This window comes from Necator americanus, chromosome IV (genome assembly GCF_031761385.1).
Source record: "Necator americanus strain Aroian chromosome IV, whole genome shotgun sequence".
NCBI lineage: Eukaryota > Metazoa > Nematoda > Chromadorea > Rhabditida > Ancylostomatidae > Necator > Necator americanus.
This window is the reverse complement of record NC_087374.1, coordinates 22,820,477-22,842,639: the sequence shown is the minus strand read 5'-3', so window position 1 is coordinate 22,842,639 and position 22,163 is coordinate 22,820,477. Positions and strand designations below refer to the sequence as shown.

The following is a 22,163-nucleotide window of genomic DNA, read 5'->3' as shown; positions in this document are numbered from 1 at the left end:
TAAATCTTCCAAAAATGCAAAATTATATTGATGAGGGCAAACATGTTGGCTCCCAGAAATTTTTCCAATATTTGATTTTTTTTCGTAGATAACGTTGCCGAAGAGAACTAGCAGAATGTTACAAAGTCGTCCTCCCAATTTTGCTTACAGCTCCTGAAAGCATGCGTTATCGCACCGATAAGGACCGTGTTTACGTGAGTGAAATGAATTCCAGACCGCAGTTTTCTGGTTTTTTTTAAATGAAATAATCCTCAGTGACAACACTTATCTAGGCATCATATGACAGCTGATTGATATAACGAAGTGAACTGATTGATGAAGATTTGTGCTTGTCTTCGTCTCCTTGTCGCTATTAGGCGGACGTCGCAGCAAGGGCAGCGCTTCGCCAAATACGACAAGAATGGTTAAGCTAGAACACTTTCAACTCGCCGCTGGGGTTAGTTGAATTTTCTTCTCACGCGTATGACGACAGCTCGTTCCTTCTTTTATTCAGTAGAAACGTTTGTTTTCTTAATTTTTCTCCGTAAGGAGACTTTCAATGTCATATACGCTCTCCACCAAAAACTTGTTTTTATTGCTAGTTATCTCAACGAAAAGTTAAAGGTAGATTCAACAATACGTAACGTATAGGAAATAAGTACTAGGTATTTTTTATCATTTGTGCTCTACTTTTTTAACGCTCTCTTGACGTTCTTTGGGTACCGCTGCAAAGAAATTGGTGCCCTAGGAAGACTACATATGTCTAGTCTCATTAAGCACTTGTTTATTTGCTACTAAATGAAAGTTGGTAATGTTCGAAAATACCACCTTGTAATTTTTATTATCTCTATATTTATAATTCTTTCAAACCAACAATTAGCTGAACCGTTGATATTCATTGATCATTAAATAAAAATACATACTTCGGGCCTGCGGCCGCAAAACAGTTGATATCACTAAGAGAAGGAGCGGCTGAGGTCATGAACTGGTTCGGTGAGAAAGCCGGAGCAACATTTATTTTTTAGGTAGTGCTGTTCGTGGTAGTGTTGGCTTCATTAGGAATAAATATAGCCACTCTCGTGGAACTTCTAAACCATGATAAAAATGCGGAGGTGAAACCGGTGGAAGTGGAACCAACCCAACCACCCCGACCGCCGATTGTTCCCCCTGTGAAGGAAGGTGTGCTTTCGATGTTCTTAGGCGTATTCTCTGGTTTCTGTTCTTAAAGTAAATAAAATGCAAACTCAATTTGTCTTATAAATGTGTGACTTTTGCTGATAATTTTTCTTCTCCATCAAATAAGATACATTTTAAGCAGGAAACGATCTATGTGCGAATAGGTACCATGCAAGGCAACAAGATGTTTCTGTGTGAAAGGTTTTCCTAGGATAATAGGAAATCTCCCGAAAATTCTGTAGAAAAAAACCAGAGCACGCAGTGAAAGTTGTGCAGTATCCCAATTCAGGATTAGAGATAGCTCCAAGTTAAACTGAAGGTTGAATTACCAAACTGTCAAAAATTAGTTCTGAAACTGCTAGTTGGGAAAATAAACACATCCCTGCAGATAATTCCAGATCTACACTTCCGAATGACCGGCGCAATACCGTTGCCTTGGAACTAAATGAGTATATTTTGCGGGCTAAAATTACGAATATAAGCATAAGGATTGGCCATCGTAATTCCCTGGAACTTCTTGATTTATTTTGCAACATATTCAATAGCTTGCGAGATGTATCCAGTCAGTGTCTCTATCCTCTAAGAAGAACAGGCAATGGTCGGTTTAGTTGGGCTCGAGAGGCATCGAAACATCGACTGAGAAGACGCGATTATTATCAATGTGTTCGGCGTCTTCTGGAAATATACAGGAAATAGAGGTAGGACTGACGGATGCCAACGCCGATTTCCTGAACAACAGTCGTGTCGGCATATTTCGGATCAGAGAAAGTTGAGAACAGGAAAACGTCTAGCATTTTAATCTGAATAGAAAACCTGCTCTTAAAGCATCCTGTGCGTGGTGTAGTCTTTCTTGGCGAGCTAAAATCGAAACTTATTGTCCTAGATGCCCAGCTGTGAGATTCGAGCAGCTGGGCACCCAGGATAATAAGTTTCTAGTTATTACCTGGTTTTCGGTGAGAGTCGGACACTCCTAAAGAGTTGAATGCAGAGCTGGGCTTAGCGCCTATCCGCTAAATATGTTCCTCGTAGCTGCAGCTGTTTTTTTTTGTAATGCTGCCCTAATAATATAACCAGTTCACGAGTTCAGTCAGTTGCAAGTGGCCCAGTAGTGGTAGGCGTTTGTGCATGAAGGGAAAGCTTACAAAACGGGAGACTGTTGCCCAGTATCGCATCAAAAGCCGGAAACACCAAAGTGGCGCGATCATATTTGACTGAAGAGACCGCAGTGTGCACCATGGTGAGTGCGGTTATATACACTGACCCTCACTTTGTTGATCACCCTTGTCACCACCAATTGGACGCTTCACCAGTGTGGAAACAGTGGTGAGAAGTGTCGGTGCAAGGCCTATGTGGTAATATCTTAATAAGGAGTCGTTTTCAAATTTCCACCTTTCCATTTCCAACATTTCCATCTTTTTCTATCCCGCACAAGAGCTCCTCTCTGGCTTCTCGTTTTGCAAGGACAACAAAAAGCATCGTATTCTTCTTTTGACATCGTGCGGAAGTATGAACTTTCACGACTTCTGGTTCTACGTCTTACCGCACGAAACCCGGTCGGTCGAGGCGCTTGTCCAACAGTTGTCGTTGAAAGGAATCACGTGTCCGGCCTAAATTATTCCTCTCTCCTTAACAAACGCCGGAGCGTCTCTAGCCTTCGACTGTTGGTAGAATATATCCTAAAAGCTTCCTTTTTCAAGCGATCCAAAAATTGTTTGACTAAGAGAACCTTTGCTGTCACAGAAGAACAGACTATTTATGAATTATCACTTTCCAAACACTTATTGACAGCACTAATATGTATTGAAACTAAAAACATCTCCATGAAAAATTGGGACTATTTTAAATATACTGTAGAACTAAGATGATAACAGAATAAACGAAAAGAATTTTTCAGAATCAGCAAACAAGCTGAATATTCCGCATCCGAAGGTAATACATGGTGGTCATCAACACCATTCCGGTTACAGAAAAGTTGTGGACTACATCTAGTAAGTGATCATTCCTCAAGCACACTAAACGTTTAACGTATTCAATCGGATGAGTGGCGCAGTAGGAAGAGAAGATTTTGGCAGAGAAAGAATGTAGATCACGGCAGAAGCGGTGCTAGGCTGAGTACATCCGGATCCAGCCGCATATTCTCGCACGGCTCATTTCATTCGTTCTACAGTGCTTCGCTGAACACCTCGGTTAATCCATGTGACGATTTCTATATGTATTCGTGCGGAAACTTCAATTACGAGTCGGCTTTTGCAATGGCTGCCAAAGAAAGTTTGAACGCAAAGCTCGAACAGATCAAGGACAAGAAATACATAGAGAAAGCGGTAAGCTAACGTTTTTGTACCTCCTAATGATCACTGGGCATTTCCAAGGTCGATTAATCAATAGAAATCTACTGCGTATCGTTTACGTTTGTTCAAAACTAGGAAAGAATTAAATTCACTACATTTGTAAGGAAAAAAGGAAAAGTCTTTACAGAATGCGAGAACGTTCATTGTTCTTTGAGGCTTTTGGAAACACGTCTTTAGTTCTTAGCCATTGTCAGCATAAATCTAAAGAATTTCAGCCAAAACCCGTGCAACAAATGGCATATTTCTACAACAAGTGCGTTGATGCAAGAATGAAATGGACGGATACGGTGAAAGATGCATTTGTTATTATGCACGCAATACGTCGTCTTCATAGAGGTGATTTTTCGAATTTGCCCGACTTTTCAAAATTTGATATTGCGAAATGTGAAAATATGACTCATTCTCGTGCGTCTCAAAGTGACAAAATTTTCGGAGTTCACTCCATGATTCTTTGTTATTTATTGTACTAAAAGTAAATGTACAAAGTCAATGGCGTATCAGTCCACGCGGGGGAAAGCGCCGATGCGTTTTACTGGAATTCGTAATCGTTGAGGTTTTGGAACGCGTGTTGGCCTATACAATGACTTGCGGGGGCCAGCCGATGAGTCCAGTCAGTATTTTTACCCTCCCAGACAAGTCTGGTACCAGTTTATCGACTCCGGAAAATAAGAACACTTCCTTTCTTCTCTCAGAAAGGACCCTCTCTCGTCGTTTTTTTCAGTTTTGGTCGAATTTTATTGTACGTATTGGTTCAAATGATGTTTTGTGGTCCTCCTTTACTCTCTGAAACCTATTTCTTTTCCCGAATAATCTGACAAAATTTTCTAATTCTTCAAATCAATCAAATACACGACAGAGAAATACTAAATATTTCGTATATTTTCTTTCGTATTGCGTATTGTTTATTCAAAAGGACCATTATCCTACCAATTATAAAGATGGCTTATGTTCAAATTATTCGGAACTAATCGAATAACTAAAGCTTCGAATTGCTCTGAGGGTTTCCATTCGAATAAGAGTTTGGTTGGCAGTAGAGCGGTTTTGAACCATCGACTGTGTGCCCATAGCGGACCTCTAACCGACTGCGCTACGGCCACCCTATTTAGTATATTATTATCATATCCGCATGATTAGTACACCTGCGTATAATGAAGTTAAACGGCAGCAACGCTACTACATTGCCACATATTTCTCGCAATCGCTAAAATTTGCAAAGCTTTGGTTGCAGCGCGTTTTCGGAACGTAAAGTGAAGTGGTGGCGGGACCCTCCCTCGTCTCCGACTAGGAGCCTCCCTAACATATCCCTAACCCTTACTTCCCTAACATATCTCCCTCCCAATGAAGCCAATTAAATGGAAAATTGAGAATTTTTTTGAAGATTGGTGATCGGTAGTGAACGATGCTGAGGCGCACCACGCTCATCGTCAGGGGATTGTGTGCTGAGGAGTGTATAAGTCTAGAAGCTGGTAGATATCTCTGTATGATGCGCTCTGGATCTATACTTCATGCTACAACTAAAACCTACCCAAGTTTTGAGCAAATAAATAAACAACCTAACAGTAGGAGCGGAGTTAATGACTATCGTTGTAGGAGAGGAAAAGTTCCAGAAGGAAACACAGTTCCCATTTTACATGCTCTATCAAAATGAACAGGACAAAGGATTTCCAAACGACATTGGCTTAGCGTATTTACTAGGTGAGGACAAAAGAAAGTGATTTTAGAAATGTGACACCTAAGTGAGCACTAATTCTTAGGAAAACCTGCTTCTGTTGACTTCGTTGGGACTCTGCTGCCTCCTTACGTGGACACAAATTGGAAGGATCCTCTTGGAAAACGTGGTTACCTGCTATATTTCACTGAACCTCACACAATGTTACCAGTATCGTTCCATACCAAGATGTGGGACAGTGTGGAGGGACAGTACGCGGCGATAAAACATAGCATCGACGTTTCACGAAGCATGTGACCTACTCCGTGTTTTTCAGATTTATCAAAGAAGTTGTGGATTTCATGACATTACTGGCACGCACTCAGAATATAGATCTCGATAAGAAGCAGTTGTTGGAGGACGCAAAGGACATTGTCAGATTCGACCACCGGCTCGCCTTAGAATTCCAGTAAATACACAATTTTTTTTAGTACTTTCACTAATAAGCACGTGCTCCCCACCATTTTCGCTTAGTTTTCTGGCGATAAGTTCTACATTCTTCGCAAGAAAACTTGTGGTCTGACGAATATTTTCGAAAATTTTGATAACCGCTAAGAGCATAACCCAGACGACGCTAACCACTGCTAAACCGATCAACATTTCTTAGCTAAAATCCAATCTGTTTCACTCCAAGTGAGAGAACGAATTCATTTGACCCCTTACATTCACATTCTCCTCCCCGAACTGATTCGAACCTTTTTAAAGTTATGTGAAAAATATTGTTGCTAAAATACCACAAGAGTCGTCAGAGGAAACAACTTGACAGCAATAAAAATGAGTGCGAAGAGGAAATTTCTACGGTAATCCGTAGTATTTGAGAAAAAAAGAATTTGCTCCCTGAAATTTCTGGATCTGCTACTGAAAAACTCTGCAGAGATTGTTTGAAACATAATTCTTTGCTGATAATGCTGATACACAATGCTCTGAAACTTCGATGATTGAAAATTCGCGGCGAGAACCTCTTTGAGACCTATTCAGCAGTTCGAATGCTCAAATAATTTGAATGTCCGTCTTGAGAATGAACAAATTTGCAAATTGCAGACCTGACGAGGAATCTGATCGCGAATACGAAAGTACATTTAATCCAATGACAATGAATGAACTGTATAAGGAATATCCAGAAATCCATTGGTTTATGTATACAGCTAAGGTGATGAATTCTCGAAAAATTTCATTTTGATCTCTCGCTTACTCCTTGGACTCTTTTCAGGCATGTGAAGTGTCACGACTTGCAATTCAGTACATACATAGCACAAGTGAATTTAATTACATCGTATCACAACCGGCAATTTTAAGGAAGCTCCTCAATGCACTCAAGGATCCTTCATGTACGATTTCAGAATCATTTCAGCCCGATCCTTTTCCTTCGCATTATGAAGCATCCAAGAGAAGGAAATATTTGCTCTCCTCCTCACGTTTTTCCTCGATTTGATAGCGCTAACTTTATTCTTGCAGTTGTCAGTGCACGAACTCTCGTCAACTACATTTATTTCCAACTGGTGCACATATACTCAGACTTCTTGCCTTGGGAGCTAGTAAGTTTACAAAATTTTAGAGAGGACAAGATAAAAAAAATTAGAAGAAAAACAAATGTAGTGTTATGGTTATTTTTAAATAAAAGTATGCAAATGAAATTGCATTAGATATGCACTAAAAAGATTTTTTTTCAAGAAATTGCGCTTAGGCATTTGTTCAATTTATTGACTGCAAGCTAAATGGACGTTTAGGCATTCTTTTTGACGGGGAAAGCATTTAAAAAATCGTCATTTAGGCGGGGAAAACTAACGAAAACCGACTCCTAGCTCAGCTTCCACTCAGCCGAAAACCTCGTCAGCTTCCCATATGGCAAGGTAAATGTTGTTAAGAAAACAATAAGAAGTGTTAGAAACTTTGCACTCCAAACAAACATTTGCGAAAAAGCCTCGTTGCATGGTTTTCACCCCCAATACACTTACTTTATAGACATTTTAGAAATAATTCACGGTAACACTCCGTCTGTTGTCTGCTCGATTGGCTGCAACATATCCGCGTCAACTGAGAGACATTTCCATCTTCTTACTTAATCTTATGCGCCTTCTCCTCATTCAAACAAGCATGAGCGTTTTGCTTCCGATACACAAAAGTTGCCGCAAATGGCTCAAATACTACACGTAATATTATATCTTTTGATCCAGGTTATTTCCTAATATCCACAGTTTTTCAGACTCAAAAGGATTTGAACGCAGGCAATTTGCAGACAGAGGTGAGGCGGAAAGAAGTTGCGTCGAAGAAGCATATTCCTTTTTCTCGGTGAGGGCTCTTTTTTTACTCTCGAAAACTAAAAAAAAAAAGTGTGTGGTGTGAAAACCTAGTAAATCCGCAAATCTTCGGCTAAGAGCCTACGAAAAGCGTTCTTGTTCGGCTAAGTTAGTAGAAAGAAAGGCTATATCAGCATGAGAATGCGAAAACGATGAGTTAAGGAACGATTCATGACCTTGCTTTTCGAACACGAATCCTGGTTTTCTAAATTTGATTTTACTAAAATGGAATCCCGAGTGAACAAAATAGAGCACTTTTGAAACTATCTGTTTTTTTTCTGCTTTTATCGAGGTGTTAAATTCGCCGAAACAGTTCGTGAGCTTGGTGTGACGCGAGGAGACATTGAATGAAGTATGAAAACCTTAAAAAAGAGCAAAAAGCGCTCTAAAAAAATTTGGAAGAAGTGTACGACATTAAAGAATTCACTGAATGATGAGAGGAACTCTGCAAACAAGAAAGGAATGCACAAAAACCCCGCTTCTCTCGCTTAAATCATAGGTTTCAGTGAAAATTCCGAACATACAATAATGCCTGTAAATAGTGTCCCAAACTTCAAATAACGCTCCAAAATTTCCTTTCACTCTAACAGAAGAATTGTTTGGAAATCCCGTATTTGTAGGGATTTTCGATGCGTGGTCACAGTGTTCATGTTCTGCTGGAGCATTTCATCCTGAAGTCTGCTCAAAATCCCATTGTTACTGTACATGTTGATTGGTCGCCGAACTTAAAACTACCGTAATTTCTAACGAAATGTGAATGTGAACGTAGATAAGAGGTAGTGATAAGGGCAGAATCAGTGAACAGTTGATTGTCATCAAAATTCCAGAGTTTCTCGATGTAGAAAGGGGCGCTGTCTACACCGAGGAGATTTATGTGGCCAGAAAATAAAAGCATGTGCGCTTTATGTACGCCAATTTCAAATAGCGACTGTATCTTCTGTTGCGAAGTTCACATTTCAGTGATCCTATCGTAAATGTTCAAATTTCTTTTTGTGAAATTATTCAGCAAATAGTGTCAGGAGAGGTACGCAGTTTTCACAAGTCTTTGCCTAAAAACGGGGATTTTCAAACATCAAAGAAATTCAGGCTTCTGAGAACTGCACACTCATATTTGTGAATGTGTCTGGCTCTCACGTAAAATTTACTGCAGATAATAAACATAGCAGTTTTAACTGGAGCAAAATTCCCCTAAGGATGGAAAGGAGGATGGGGCTAAACACGTTTCCCAGTGCAACAGATGGCTTAAAACAGACTCCTTACTCCATCAGTTGTTGTATTTGTAAGTAATTAATTATACTATGTGGAACAAGGTCCAGCGTCTCTATCTTCCATTGGCCAATGTTCTCCTGTATTCACTCCACACGTGCAGAGCCGTCAGCAAATTCATTTTTCTTTCCCTATATGCATATTTTCTATTCCTATATATTTTCTTTTTCTTATTTCGTTTTTCGTTTTATTTTACTTTTTTCTAAGTTCGAGCGGCTCGTCACAGATCGTCCCGTCTGAATTTTTGTTTTACAGCATGCCGGTACTAGAGCCTACGTTGACAAGGCTTATCCAACACAAGAGTCGCGGGACCTAGTACGGAAAGAAGTAGGGGATATGGCGAGTGGTGTTCTAGTCGGTGAGTGCATGTGCTGGGTTGCTTGTTCCTCACTCCTCATCCACTTCCTCTCCTTTTACTGGAAATTTCTCACAAGTTTGTTCGCCTTGAAAATGAAAGTTATAAAACTGACGCACCATAGGATTCCGATCAATGATCGACCAATTGAATTGGATGTCACCGGCATCAAAACAGGCTGCTTACAGCAAAATCGACAACCTCGTGAAAAATATTGCTTTTCCGGATTGGGTCACAGACGATGAAAAGCTAAACAACTACTACAAGGTGCTTACGTCTCCTTCTATCCCTAACTCGATGCAAAATCTAAAAAGCTTCATCCAAAATTGCTTAACTCCTACCAAGCCCTAGAAATGAATTCCAATCCAGTTCTTGATCATCTGAGCAGATTTTCTATTCTTATCCGTCTTTTAAATTGTATTTTTTTAGGATTTAAACATTAATATGGATGGAGACCAATACCTACCCATGATTATGAAGATTAAAATATTCGAGGGGACTAAAGGAGTGGACATTTTACTGGATCCAGTTGATCGGGCTCAATTCAGCGGATCTGCATCGACAATCAATGCATGGTATCAGGTATCGTTCAAGAGTTTTCATCTCTATGACTTTCTTTCCGTTTCCTAAATACATAAGCTTTCTTTCCTTTTACTAAGTACGTAAGCGTAAAAAAAGAGTACAAGTGGTGATACAGAAGTTTAAGTGAAGATAAGTGCTATGTTACTCCGAAATACTAGGAGAAAATACCGAAATGTAACTGTCTGATTGATTCTGCTTTGATGACATAGATAACTGTGAAGTAGATGTTCAAAACAAGCAACAAGCGCGGCTTATCAGCGTTCCCGTTTCCAAGAAATTCCCCTCAAAGCAAGACGAAAGTTGCATGGTGTCGCAATTTATGGATCTATTATGTATTTACCAGGAATGCAACATATTGTTTGAGTCACCCAATCCATAGTCATTGCCGTTTTTGCTCGTCCAATCGACCGTCACGTCTCCTCAGCAACTCACGAACTTAAAGCCTCGGACAGATGCTCCTCCGCGCTCTGCTTCGCATCGCCCGATCCCGCTTAGCGGTCGTCATGGAGTTCCGTTCGCAGCACTCAACTAAACAAAACATTTCAGCAAACAAAAACAAACTAATCTATTGCATACATTTCGCAAAGCGTTTTAAACTAATAACTACTCAGTAAGTTATATTTTTTTATTTCCGTATTTTTAAGAGCAATACTTTGTGGTTAGAATGAACTTGCAGAAATATTTACTTTGCTCAAGACTGTTACCCACTAGAGGAGTATATACATAGCTACACATGTTGCATTCATCGTGACACTAAGACTAAATCTTTATCTGAGTGCATCGAAAGAAAATAAGAGCACCACGCTTATTTGCAGTTTAACCTTAACTCGATCACAATACCTGGTGGAATACTGCACCAACCATTTTTCGATCCATCATGGCCGAGATCGATGAATTACGGAGCGTTAGGACTAATTCTTGGTTAGTATTCCATTTTTACAGCTTATGCTCAAAATAAAGCTGAATCAACTTTTTTCATGTCATGAATTGTCGCACGGATTTGATGACCGAGGAGTTCAGTGGGACGGTATGGGTGCCCTAAGCGGGTATGTTCAGATCCGGATTTCGCTGTCCACATGCACTAATGTTCGTTTTTTCAGTTGGATGGACAATCAGTCAATGGCGGGATTCGGCAAGATGGCTAAATGTGTAGTGGATGAGTACAACGATTTTTGCCCGCTTGACATATCCAAATACGGAAAAGCAGGCTGTGTGAATGGAATTTTAACTCAGGGAGAGAACATCGCGGACAATGGAGGCGAGGATTTTCCGCATAGCATATGTGTAGCTAGTAATACTCAATGCAGGCACTAATCGACAAGATTTTTCCCAAAACTGACCAAATTGTGCACTCACAACATTTTTTGTTATATTTAGGTATACGCGCTGCATTCCGTGCGTATCGCAACAGCATAAATCTCAAGGGGCCGGATCCACGCCTACCAGATGATCTGTTCCATGGATTTACACATGACCAACTCTTCTTCTTAAGTTTTGCCAGGGTACGACGAATATTTCATACTATGCGTAGAGTGTAAAACAATGGTGTAAAACAAAACAACAAAACCCTTCTTACACCCTCGTAGAATTGCAAATAATGACGCCTAATTCATCAGGTCACCGTAGAAGCGTCCAGCAGTTACAAAAAGACTAAGGTAACAATAGCGGTACCAATAAATCCCAATCGGACGACAAATACGGTACCCAAGCCAATGTATGTATGTATCCTCGGATTTAAGGCAAACACGACCTAGGGCTCATTATCTTCATAGATCTCTAGTTGAGAATACGTTCCTCAAGAAAACAAATCCATGCAGTCGTAGTAGAGCGGCGGTTATGCCCTACCCACTTTGGTTGGACTACAGAAGCTTTTTTCTCTTTCCTTACAATCTTCAATTTTCTCGAGTATTATGAATGACTGTGCATTATTCACCAACCATTTGTTTATGCATCAAAATATTTAGCTATGGTGTCGCAAACCTGCACCCACTCAAGTCCAATTAAACAGACTTCTGACTGATCCACATTCACCGGCTCCGTACCGTGTTCTAGGAACATTGCAGGTTTTCAGGATACAAGTACTTGATTTGTTAGTAATGGAACGCTTATACCGTTTAATAACAGAACTTCCCTGCCTTCAAAGATGCATTCAATTGTCCTTCTTCGACATACGCTCCGGAGAAACGATGCAATGTTTGGGTTTCAGAACACGATATAAGTAAGTTTTGCTAAAAATTGTAATCGTGATAAGTTTATGAAAGTTCTTTTGAAATCCTACCTCTCCGGTATATGTTATTTTTATTTTTCTGTCTTCTTATATGCGTATTTTTATATTATAAGTATTCATATGCGAAGGTGTGCTTCCTAGATTTTTTAGTGGCATTCGAAGGTAAATTTCAAAAAAAAGGATTGCCACAAAGGCGAACCTAATAGTATGAGACATATATTTAGAACCAGAGCAAAGTGAGATTTTTCCTCAGATTTGATTTAAATTAATCAAAAATTAGGTATAGGAACGAGAAATTACATCTCTTTGAAATAGTAGTAAAAATTTATATAAACAAACATTTCTGTCATCTTTCTCAGCAGAGAAAGTAAAGGGATAAAGAACTGATAAAATAACCTTATTAGACTTTTTTGCAGTCTGTAAAGCTAGAGACATGGCATATACATGAGAATACGATAATTTGATGGATAAGTCAATTTCAGCACATGGTATCCCCGCTGTCAAGCCGGAGTTGAACATACCGAAGCACTACAGTGTCACGCCGACTGAAAAAGAGAAGTACAATGCGTATAAGCTGGCAATCGATTTCTTCGAGGTATGAAGGATTACGTCCTAGTTAGTGATTTAGAAAATTCCAATTATCGATCCTGATCTGGGAATAATATTTGAGCTGGAGACTTTACCTTTTCCCCCACTTGAATGTGTACCCTAGTAGCAGCGAAATCCTTTATTTTTATGGAACATCTGTCCGTTTCTGTCGGAGAAGCGGCTGTTGACGATGTATACATAAAGTAAATAGTAGAAAAACATAAATATCTGTAGTTTCAACATACCAGAATGCAAGGAAAAATGTCTGATACGACAATTGGCGTTTCTATCTGGCGAAGGAGCTATGTTTGACCCGGTTTCGTCCTTTATTTCGATCGTCGAACTTCAGCTGAGTCGAACGATATCGATTATTGATTCCGAGTATCCTTACCCCATTTTCTACTGGACAAACGTGTTAACAGGTTTAATTAGGGCTGAAGAATAGTGGAATGTGTCTGGAATTCATCATTCGGCGTTGTATACCGCAAAAACAAAAAAAACGCAGTTGTGTTGCAATTATAAATCACTAACACACATATTACTGCTACTGCTACTACTATTCTAAACGAAAAGAAGAGGGATCAAGAAGAAAAACATCTGAACGAATTAAAAAGAATTGAAAATATGTGTATAAAAAATGAAAAAAATCTGGTGCAAGCCACCATAATGCTGAAATAAAAACTATTCACGAACATTGAGATGATCTACTCTACAACTGCGTTTTTTTTTTCAAATCCTAGTAGAACGGTGGTAGTGCGTAGGTTTTATTTTCGTATGCAGGCCACTCCTCTATTTACTAATAACCAGTATAATCAGTTTTCTTGCATTTTCATACGGCAGTGGGCAGTGAGTTTTCATTATTTCCTAGCTTTTCTGGCCTCTCCTGCTTTCACTGCACTTACTCCTCTTTTTTCGTCCTAACCTTTTCAGTAGTCTAACAACTACTCACTCAACCATCACAGTGGCTCACGCAAAATTCATAAACAAATTAATAAATTGATTAATTAAGAAATCTGTCAACACCTCAGCTGATCCATGTGACGATTTCTACAAATACGCTTGTGGAAAATATGACAAACCGGTCAGTTATCCCTCTATTTTGGTTCGTAGCGCGAATGGCGGAAAAATGTCAAAAAAAAAACCGCTCTGAGTTTAGGTGTCGTTCCACTCTGCCAATGCTAAAAATCTCGTTACTATGGCGGACCAATTAAAAGATCCGAAATACCAGAATACAATCAAGGTAATCCCCAGAAAGGTTCCTTTTCTCTGGACTTTTTAGTCTCTGGAAGCAAAAAACTACATTTGAATCTTCGTTCTATCAATATTCGAATTCACAGGAATCTACTGCGTTGACAAAGGAGAAAGCGTTCTTCGACGCATGTGTTAATGCAACGTCAGACAAATATTTCAACCAACATCTTCTTGAAGATGCAAATTATCTTAAACCGCGAGTAAGAACTTCCTTAGAACGAGGTCTACGAGCTTCAATAACGTACGAGTCCAAACCCATCCCAGGTGGAGGCGCTTGCTCGACTCCTTGGTGCCGATTTCACGTACGCACTTGGCGGAGAAGTGCAAAACCTGCCGGATAAAACACAGCTCGGCAACGCTCTTGGCTACTTGTCCTTCGATCAGGTGAGAGAGTTCTCGTCGATACGTTGATGGCCGCACATTTCTTGCAACGAAAGGGCGGCAAAGTTTTTCTCTGGAGAGGAGAAAACGAAAAAAAAAACCCACTCACTGGAACACCAATGACGCAGGGGAGACACGAGACGGCACCATCATTTTAAAATAATGAGGTCATTGAGTTTCTGTCTTCCTATCTGAATGTTTTCTTTTGCATTTTACAGAACATTCACACGCTTGTATCGCCCTTAGTCGATACTAATTGGCAGGAACCAGAAAAGGGATACATGATGTTCTTGGATCAAAATACCGCCTACATGAGGTAGGATCTAATTAATTTGAAAGAAAAAACTTTAGCCAAATACAATTTAATTAAAAGAAGCGCCGAGAAAAGTTCCAATGTGGAAGACTTCTTTCAAGTAGATGGGATTTCGAGGCACAGTTTGCAAGTATCGCGACGAAAATGCGAAAATCTCCTTCAACTACAAGAATTATGTGCTTTGAAGCATTAGAGATGAATCGTATAAGATCACAACATCACTAAAGCTAAATTTCCCAAGTTTCTGAAAATGGTACCCAGAACGGTCATTATTCCCCTATAATAAATCCTAATGTTATCACTGGAATCGCTTGCTTGTCTGATAGCTCAAAACGCCGAGCGATCTTTTTGAGGTAATGGTCGTTCTGTGAATTACGTTAGCCGCCGAGCATATGACACGTTATCTTCTCAGGAAGACGCACATGTCCCGCCGATCCAGGGGTGTAATCGATAATATCGAGCCTCGCAGATTTTTTTCTTTTTCCCATAGTTTTCCATCCCTCTTTAGTGTAGTTGTCATGATTAGAACTATTTCATGGTCGTAATGGTCGCAGAAATTTCATTCTCACCACTAGAGCCATCACACCAAATTATATCACTTTCGCTTCTATGGGTAGGGTACCCTTAGGTCCAATATCTCCTTGCCCCCTGGACTTGAAAGTGACTCGACCGTAATGGATCCGTGCTTCAGCATGTGGCCTCGTAGCACGTAGTTGGATCTACGCATGGATACGATAGCGCGCTGTCCGCTCCGTCTGGCGACAGACTACGAAAGAAGTTGCACCATAGGCGCGTCTTTTGTAGGCACAAAGGGGGGAGCGAGAAGTGCGCGAAAGCACGGAGTAGCGTTGCGGAACGCTGTCCCGCTCGCGACTTGCTATCCTTCAAGGCGCGACGTTAAAGGCATCACCCCACTAATCTGGGGTGGTATCGGCCGTGTTCTCTACTCAGCACCAGTACAGCCTTTAAGCAACCGTTTTGCCCCAAGGTAACAAATTTGCAGAGTGAGAGGTGATAGTTGGCGTCATATTACAGAAAACACTCGTTCTCCAAAATTTTCCTTCAGTATCAATCAGTCGTCTCATCATTTGCAGCAAAACATTCTACCATCCGGATGCTTTCAAAACAGTCAAGGAGAACTATGTGGAAACTGCCACCAGCGTCATTCAAGCGTTCGTTCTAGTTCAGGTTTCTACTCAAATCCTATCACCGTATTAAATGTATGATTTTGAGCAATGTTGACAGAGCGTATTTCTAGAATCAATTGCCCGATATATTTCTCAAGGATAAAGTAAGAGGATTGGTGGAATTTGAGCAGATGATAGCGAATGACTACAGGTAAGCGGATGTTGGATTATTATACCCAGATTAGTACAGTCCAAAAAAAATCTAGTAACGAATATTGAGTACATAGAAATGTCTTAAAAGTGTTTTAGTACCGATGATGTCACACGACGAACCTTCGCACGGTCCTGGAACAAGATGAGCATTAGCGACCTCCAACAAAAATACAATTTCGTTGATTGGAATGCCTACATGAGAAAGGTCTAACTTTTTTTATTGCGATAAAGTTAAGCTACATTTCTCACCAATTCCTAACTACTCAGCCCAATTCCACGTTGATTAAAGGCATCACTCAACGAATCTGATGTGGTACGGATTTCAGGAGGAGTATTCGTATACGGGATAGTAGATTAAGGAGAGCGGGGTGATCTCGTCCATTTCTTCCTAATTTCCGTAAAAAATGGTCCGGAAGATACGGCTTCGGGCGTTCTGGCGCACTATTTTCTACAAGGAGTTCGACTGGAGCGCGCCAGCTTTGTGCGGCGCCGCCGTTTTTTACAGCAATTGGGAAGAAATGGACTGAATCACCCCCCCTCTCCATAATCTACTGTCCCGTATAAGAATACTCCGCCTGAAATCCGTGCCACCTCAGATTCGTGGGGTGATACCTTTAAAGAATTGCATTTTCACTTTGGAACTGTCAGCTTCGTCCCCGCATCCCTCCTACCGCACAATTTTTACTTAACAGTTACTTCTACTTTGATTCAATGTGGATTCTGAGGAACTGAAGGCTTTAGAGGTCTAAACATAATTATATGAACAGGTGTAATAATTGTAGTGATGATTCTAAGGGTATTGAATGTAATTACCCCTTGATTACCTCTTTTCCTATCAGAGAAATCGCGTTCTTGAGGAAACCGTAATGGTATTGTTGTGTTTCAGTGTTAGGCTATTAGAAACGGTTCCGAAGCATATGATCGTCGTTTAATATGGCCATATTCCCATTCCAGGTGCCCAACGTTGCTCAAGCAAAAGTTCAAGATAAAAACTTCAAAGTTTCCGTTATGGAGGTAAATATTTTCGTGTGCATAGTATATTGGAACTTTTGTATGTATTATACTTTCGTGCTTTTTTAACTGAAATATGGAAATTCAGACGGAGCAGTACGAGAAGATGAGCCGTGATTATGCGCGTTTCGACAAGGAGAAGCTAGTGAATTACCTATTCATGCGTCTACTGCTCTCAAATGCTCAATACTTGCCGTCTTATGCTGAAATCATGTCAAAAATGCCGGTTAGCTGCACTTTTCCCTTGCACGAAACCTGAGACATGAATTTCTTTTCAATATGCACAGGAAGAATCATTTGTGCTTGGAAGGAGAAGACCCAGCATTCGTTTCTCGAAAGCTGAAACTCCTAAGGATGTCGAATCGAATTGCGTGAAGGTGGCTAACGAACTAATGATGTATGCGAATGGACGAGTTTTCATCGATTATCTGTATCCCAACGAACGATCCAGAGAGATCATTAGAGAGTAGGGACCTTCGTTTTTTTTTTGAAAATTCATTTCAAAAAACACAGGAATTTGCTTTAAAAGATGTCGAAGTGCCAAGAACTGAAGCACTAGTTAATTACTCTTCAAGTGAAATAGAAAATAATATTATTTCAGAAGTATTGATGCTGTGATGCACAATGTGATAGATGCATTCCAAGGAATGGTCACCCAACTGGACTGGATGACTAAAGAGACAAAACTGAAAGCAATCGAAAAAAGCGAAGGAATCGGTTCGTTTTCTTTTCTCAAAACTAAAAAAGAACAGACCTTTTATATAATATAATCCTTCCATTCTCATGTATTGAAGATTTGATGCAGGAATCTCCAGAACTTGAGGATATTTGGATTATAAAATTTCGTTACGACAGAACAAAAATTTTCGAACAACCGGCTACCCAAAAGAAAAATTTGGCATGATTTCTAAACTATAAAAGAAACTTGGTATGATGAGAAAATCGCTGACAAATTTCTTGAATCCCTATTTAAATATCCACTTCTCATTTCAGAAATTTTCGGAGGATGATGTTCTCTTTTCTCTCTCTTTGTTTGTCTTGTTCTTGCTACGCTCTGAGAAGTTTGGTACCGTCTAAAAATTCTGGAATGTAAACGCTTCAGACGCACCTCAGGCATAAATTTATTGAAAAAAGCAGCTTTTATTCCAATCCATTCCATGGAATTAACAAAGTGAAATCTGGTAACGTGTATTTCGTTATTCGTACGGGTGTAAAGTGTTCTATCGTTGAGAAAGAAAGAAAAAAACGATGTAATCGGGGCGGAAATCATAGCTTGAATGGTCTTGTTGCCTCTGATTCTGGATTTGAATTTGGATCCTCGCAGTGGTTGAACACAACGTTAGGACTCAACCCCAACGCTTTCTTTATGTTATAGACTTTTCTTTCTCATAAAAAATCACATCGAACTCATTCTTCTTGCGTTTTCAGTACGGAATACAGCATTCCCCGATTGGATTCTGAGCAACGTTGACCTGGATAAATACTACGAAAATTTAGTCTTCGATCCATCTAAAGAAAACTTCTATGACATGTGGACGAAGCTTATCTTGTATGTTGAATACAATTTTTTACATCTTCATATTCTTGTGAAATTATTCTTACATTTTGAAAATTCACAGGTTCAATGTAAATATACAGTACAAGCAGCTTACCGCAGCTGCAGCTGATCGAAAAGATTTCATTCTACCTCCTGGCATTGTTAATGCCTGGTACATAGTGAGTCCTAGATGATCCTCTGTTATAAGATCTCGTTAGAAAATACTTGGTTTTTCAGCCGGAATTGAACTCGATCACATTCCCTGCTGGAATTCTTCGTCCACCGTATTTCCATCCTGATTGGCCGGCGTCTGTCAAATACGGTGGAATTGGTGTAGTAGCAGGTACATAAGTCGCTATATCGGAAGTGCTGGGTATTGACTGGTGCAACTCAAAAAAGCACAAAAATTAAAAAGAGAATGAATCCATTTTATCTTGAATTTTGTTGGTTAGTTGTAACCATCAATACTGTGTTAAAGGCAGTATACCACGATTCTGGGATGGTACGGACTTTAGGTGGAGTATCCGTATCCGGGGGTCGTAGATTATGGAGACCAAGGTGGTTCCGCTCATCTCTCCTTGAATCACTGCAAGCAGCCGACCCTGAATGCTGTTTTGTACGATGCCTTCTATTGCAGCGCGCCACCCTTGCACACGTACAGCATATTACAGCCTATCAGGGCAGTCCGAACTGATTTTTGACGAATCGCAGACCGGAGGCGGCGCAAGGGGTGGAGCGCTGCAATAGATGGCGTCATACAAAACAGCATTCTGGGGGCTGATGCTTGCAGTGATGCAGGGATAGATGGGCGGAACTGCCCACGTCTCCATAATCTACGACCCCCTATACTCCATCTGAAATCCACCCCACCTTAGATTCGTGGTATGCTGCCTTTAAGGCAGGGCAAGAGTAGAGCTGTTTTCGAAAACTGGGGAATTTAAAAGGATAAAGGATAAAGTCACTGGTGTATCATTCCATTTGGAATGCGCCAACGTTTTACTGCAATTCGTAATCATTAAGGTTTTCGGGACGCGTGTTGGCCTATACAATGACTTGTGGGGATCAGCCGATAATCAAGTCAATGTTTTTATACTCCCGCAGAAGTCTGGCGTCAATTTACCTATCCCAGCGGGATGAAGAGCTTGGTTGGCACCAGAGAGGTTTCGAATCCTCGACCTTCGGCTACAGTGGACCTCTAACCGACTACGCTACACCCGCCCATGAGCTGGAAAATTTCCCTAGATAAGTCCGCAACTTTTCCCCTGACGTCTCCAAATTTTCGTTCCACTCTTGTTTGCAATCGATGAATTTGACGAAATGAGCAGAAAAGGTGAAGTCAAAAATGCGCAGAAAAGGTGAAGTCCTTCTTTTGAAATTTTATAATTCTATAACAAATCAAGTAATGCAGCAGAACTTTACACCTTACCCGTACCCTTCGATTTCGTATTCAGATCTTGAAAAATGAGTCCTATTTCCGTTTCAGTCACAATTTAAACAGATGTCACTGTTGGAGTTCTATGTACGAAACTAGAATTGCGGAACCAGAAATAATAATAATATAATATATCATATAATATATCATATATAATATGTAGCACGAGTTTAACACATCTGAACTGAAAGCAATAGAGGCGAGCGCACTTTTGCTCAAAATATTTGCGACTGGACGGGTGTAGCGCAGTCGGAAGGAGGTTCCACTGTCTGCACGATCAATCGGAGGTTCGATTCCACCCTACTGATTCCGCCTTTGTTCCCTGAAATACACCTCTATCCCTATTTATGCGAAGATCTCACACACACAAGAGATCAATTTCATGACACGTTGCCGTTCATTAAGACCATTAACAAAGCGTGAATGTCAGAGATGCGCGAATTTGTTACGCGGGAAAGCAGTCTCCATTCTGTTTGGAAAAAGTCAGCATCGACCTACTCCTTCTCTCTGCCCTTTGTTAATCGAATGTGTATCGCGAATACCTGGTTGGAGATATTTGGCACTATGCCATCGGTAAGGACCTCGGTAAGGAAGGTGTTATATGTGCGGCGGCAGTGCAGCGCAGTCGGTAAGAGATTCCGCTGTGGCTGCGATTCTAAACATGAAGATGAAAGTTGGTTCACTGTGGGTGAAGGACTGTATCGTTCCCGCATAAAAAACCCTTTTTTCCGCTCCTCCTAGCAAGACTCTAATGAAACCAGTTTCATTTTAAAATAAAAGTGTTTTTAAATTCTTATTGCTTATTCAAAGTATTCATAGTTTTTTTCTTAAGCGATTTTGCTGTTACTTATGGAAGGTTTCTTCGAGATTTTTCCTTTTTTCCGTGGAAAAATCGACTACATGTAGATTGCTCTACTTTTAATGCTTGCAAAGGAAATAGCTCATCCTCTCATAGGTCATGAATTGATCCACGGATTCGATGACCATGGAGTTCAATGGGGTCCCAAAGGTGAATTGTCTATTCCGCAGAAGCAGGGTAGCTTTGGTTGGATGGATGAGAAATCAGCGGCCGGTTTCAACTGGATGACACAATGTGTTATTAATGGTGAGTTGAGTAGAATCTGTTACGTGAATAATCAGTTCTAATTATTGAGAGTGTTCCAGAATATGATCAATTCTGTCCTCTTAGTGAGGTCTTTACGCCAAATTGTGTGAACGGAAGGCAAACGCAGGGAGAAAACATTGCAGACAATGGAGGTGCTCAAGAATGCGGAAAAATTTTGAACATTCCTAGAAATCTGGGCGTTCGCGGTTCATGTATCGTTTTAAGGCATTCGCGCTGCCTTCCGCGCCTACAGAAACTATATCGCACACAACGGGCCTGATCCACTGCTTCCTGACCGGCTGTACAGCCAGTTCACTCATGACCAGCTCTTCTTTTTGAGTTTCGCACAGGTACATTCTAATCTTACGGAATTTTTGTCGACTTTCGTTTTTTTGTATGATATGATACTCGTTTTTTACTCGTTGCCGAGCGGAAGAACCCAGGTAAGCGAACGGGCAGCTCGTGACAACTTGAAGAAAGAAACTAATGATTATTTGATGGTTAAAAAATATCATACCGATTGGTCGGCGACAAAGTTTAGCGTTGTGTCTGGAAGGAACCGCTAAGAGAACTCAGAAATACGGGGAGCACTAGTTATTCCCCTAATCTCTTACTCCCTTACACCCATAGGATCAACGGGTAATGTGGAAATAAACATGCGATAAGGCAATTGTTTACATCCATGCGAGTGATGAAATCCACAAAGTTTTTCATCCTGAACGTTATCTCCTTGTGATAACTGGTGCCCTGAAACATTGAAAATTCTCAGAAAATTCCTTTTCCTGCCCATAATATGAGCGTGAGGAGTTCACCTCTTAAACTAACCTCAATTATTGTGAGAGCATACTGAGTCGAATTAAACTGCCAACTTAGAGGTCAGTTTCATATTTTTCCAAAAATTACTAGTTGTGTTCTTGCAGGTATGGTGCGAAAAGAGACGTGTGGATGACAAGCTCTACCAACAGCTGATGACTGACCCTCATGCACCGGCAATGTACCGAGTATTCGGTACATTACAGAACTATCCAGCATTCAGAACAGCTTTCAACTGTCCTCGTGAAACAAGATATTCACCAAAGGAACACTGCAATGTTTGGGTACCAGAGCGCGTGCCGTAAAGAAGAATCTAGCTAATCATTGACAGAATTCGCAATCACTCTTATTCTGTTTTTCAACAATTATTGGGTTCATGAAAATGTTTGGAATCAGACATTTCTTATGGTTGTTATGCGGAGCTTTTTTCTTCCCAGGATAGAAGTGAAGGCAG

General features: G+C 40.4%; 1 protein-coding gene across 3 annotated transcripts; it reads left to right on the top strand.

The window, feature by feature from the left end:
• Window positions 1-161: 161 nt before the first annotated feature.
• On the top strand, window positions 162-22,014 carry RB195_002400 (uncharacterized protein; the record flags this gene model as incomplete). 3 transcript variants are annotated; one of them, XM_064199644.1, is made up of 39 exons in its annotated part: window positions 162-194; window positions 1,005-1,158; window positions 3,050-3,143; window positions 3,323-3,476; window positions 3,719-3,839; window positions 5,094-5,198; window positions 5,258-5,423; window positions 5,489-5,620; window positions 6,253-6,361; window positions 6,422-6,539; window positions 7,415-7,500; window positions 9,030-9,132; window positions 9,254-9,396; window positions 9,559-9,711; window positions 10,654-10,757; window positions 10,812-10,969; window positions 11,089-11,213; window positions 11,676-11,774; window positions 11,836-11,929; window positions 12,421-12,533; window positions 13,536-13,607; window positions 13,683-13,766; window positions 13,864-13,977; window positions 14,042-14,161; window positions 14,377-14,474; window positions 15,566-15,659; window positions 15,730-15,809; window positions 15,908-16,016; window positions 16,766-16,825; window positions 16,911-17,048; window positions 17,110-17,288; window positions 17,424-17,539; window positions 18,251-18,371; window positions 18,442-18,538; window positions 18,597-18,702; window positions 20,747-20,896; window positions 20,956-21,048; window positions 21,122-21,246; window positions 21,817-22,014. In XM_064199644.1, the coding sequence occupies 39 exons, from the start codon at window positions 162-164 to the stop codon at window positions 22,012-22,014; spliced, it is 4,518 nt and encodes a 1,505-aa protein (XP_064055525.1). The 3 variants fall into 3 exon arrangements, with proteins under 3 accessions (XP_064055525.1, XP_064055527.1, XP_064055526.1); XM_064199645.1 differs by lacking the exons at window positions 162-194; window positions 1,005-1,158; window positions 3,050-3,143; ... (9 more) ...; window positions 9,254-9,396; window positions 9,559-9,711 and having other exon boundaries at window positions 10,657-10,757; XM_064199646.1 differs by lacking the exons at window positions 162-194; window positions 10,654-10,757; window positions 10,812-10,969; ... (21 more) ...; window positions 21,122-21,246; window positions 21,817-22,014 and adding exons at window positions 401-436; window positions 6,667-6,746; window positions 6,983-7,061; window positions 10,527-10,637.
• Between the last annotated feature and the right edge of the window lie 149 nt (window positions 22,015-22,163).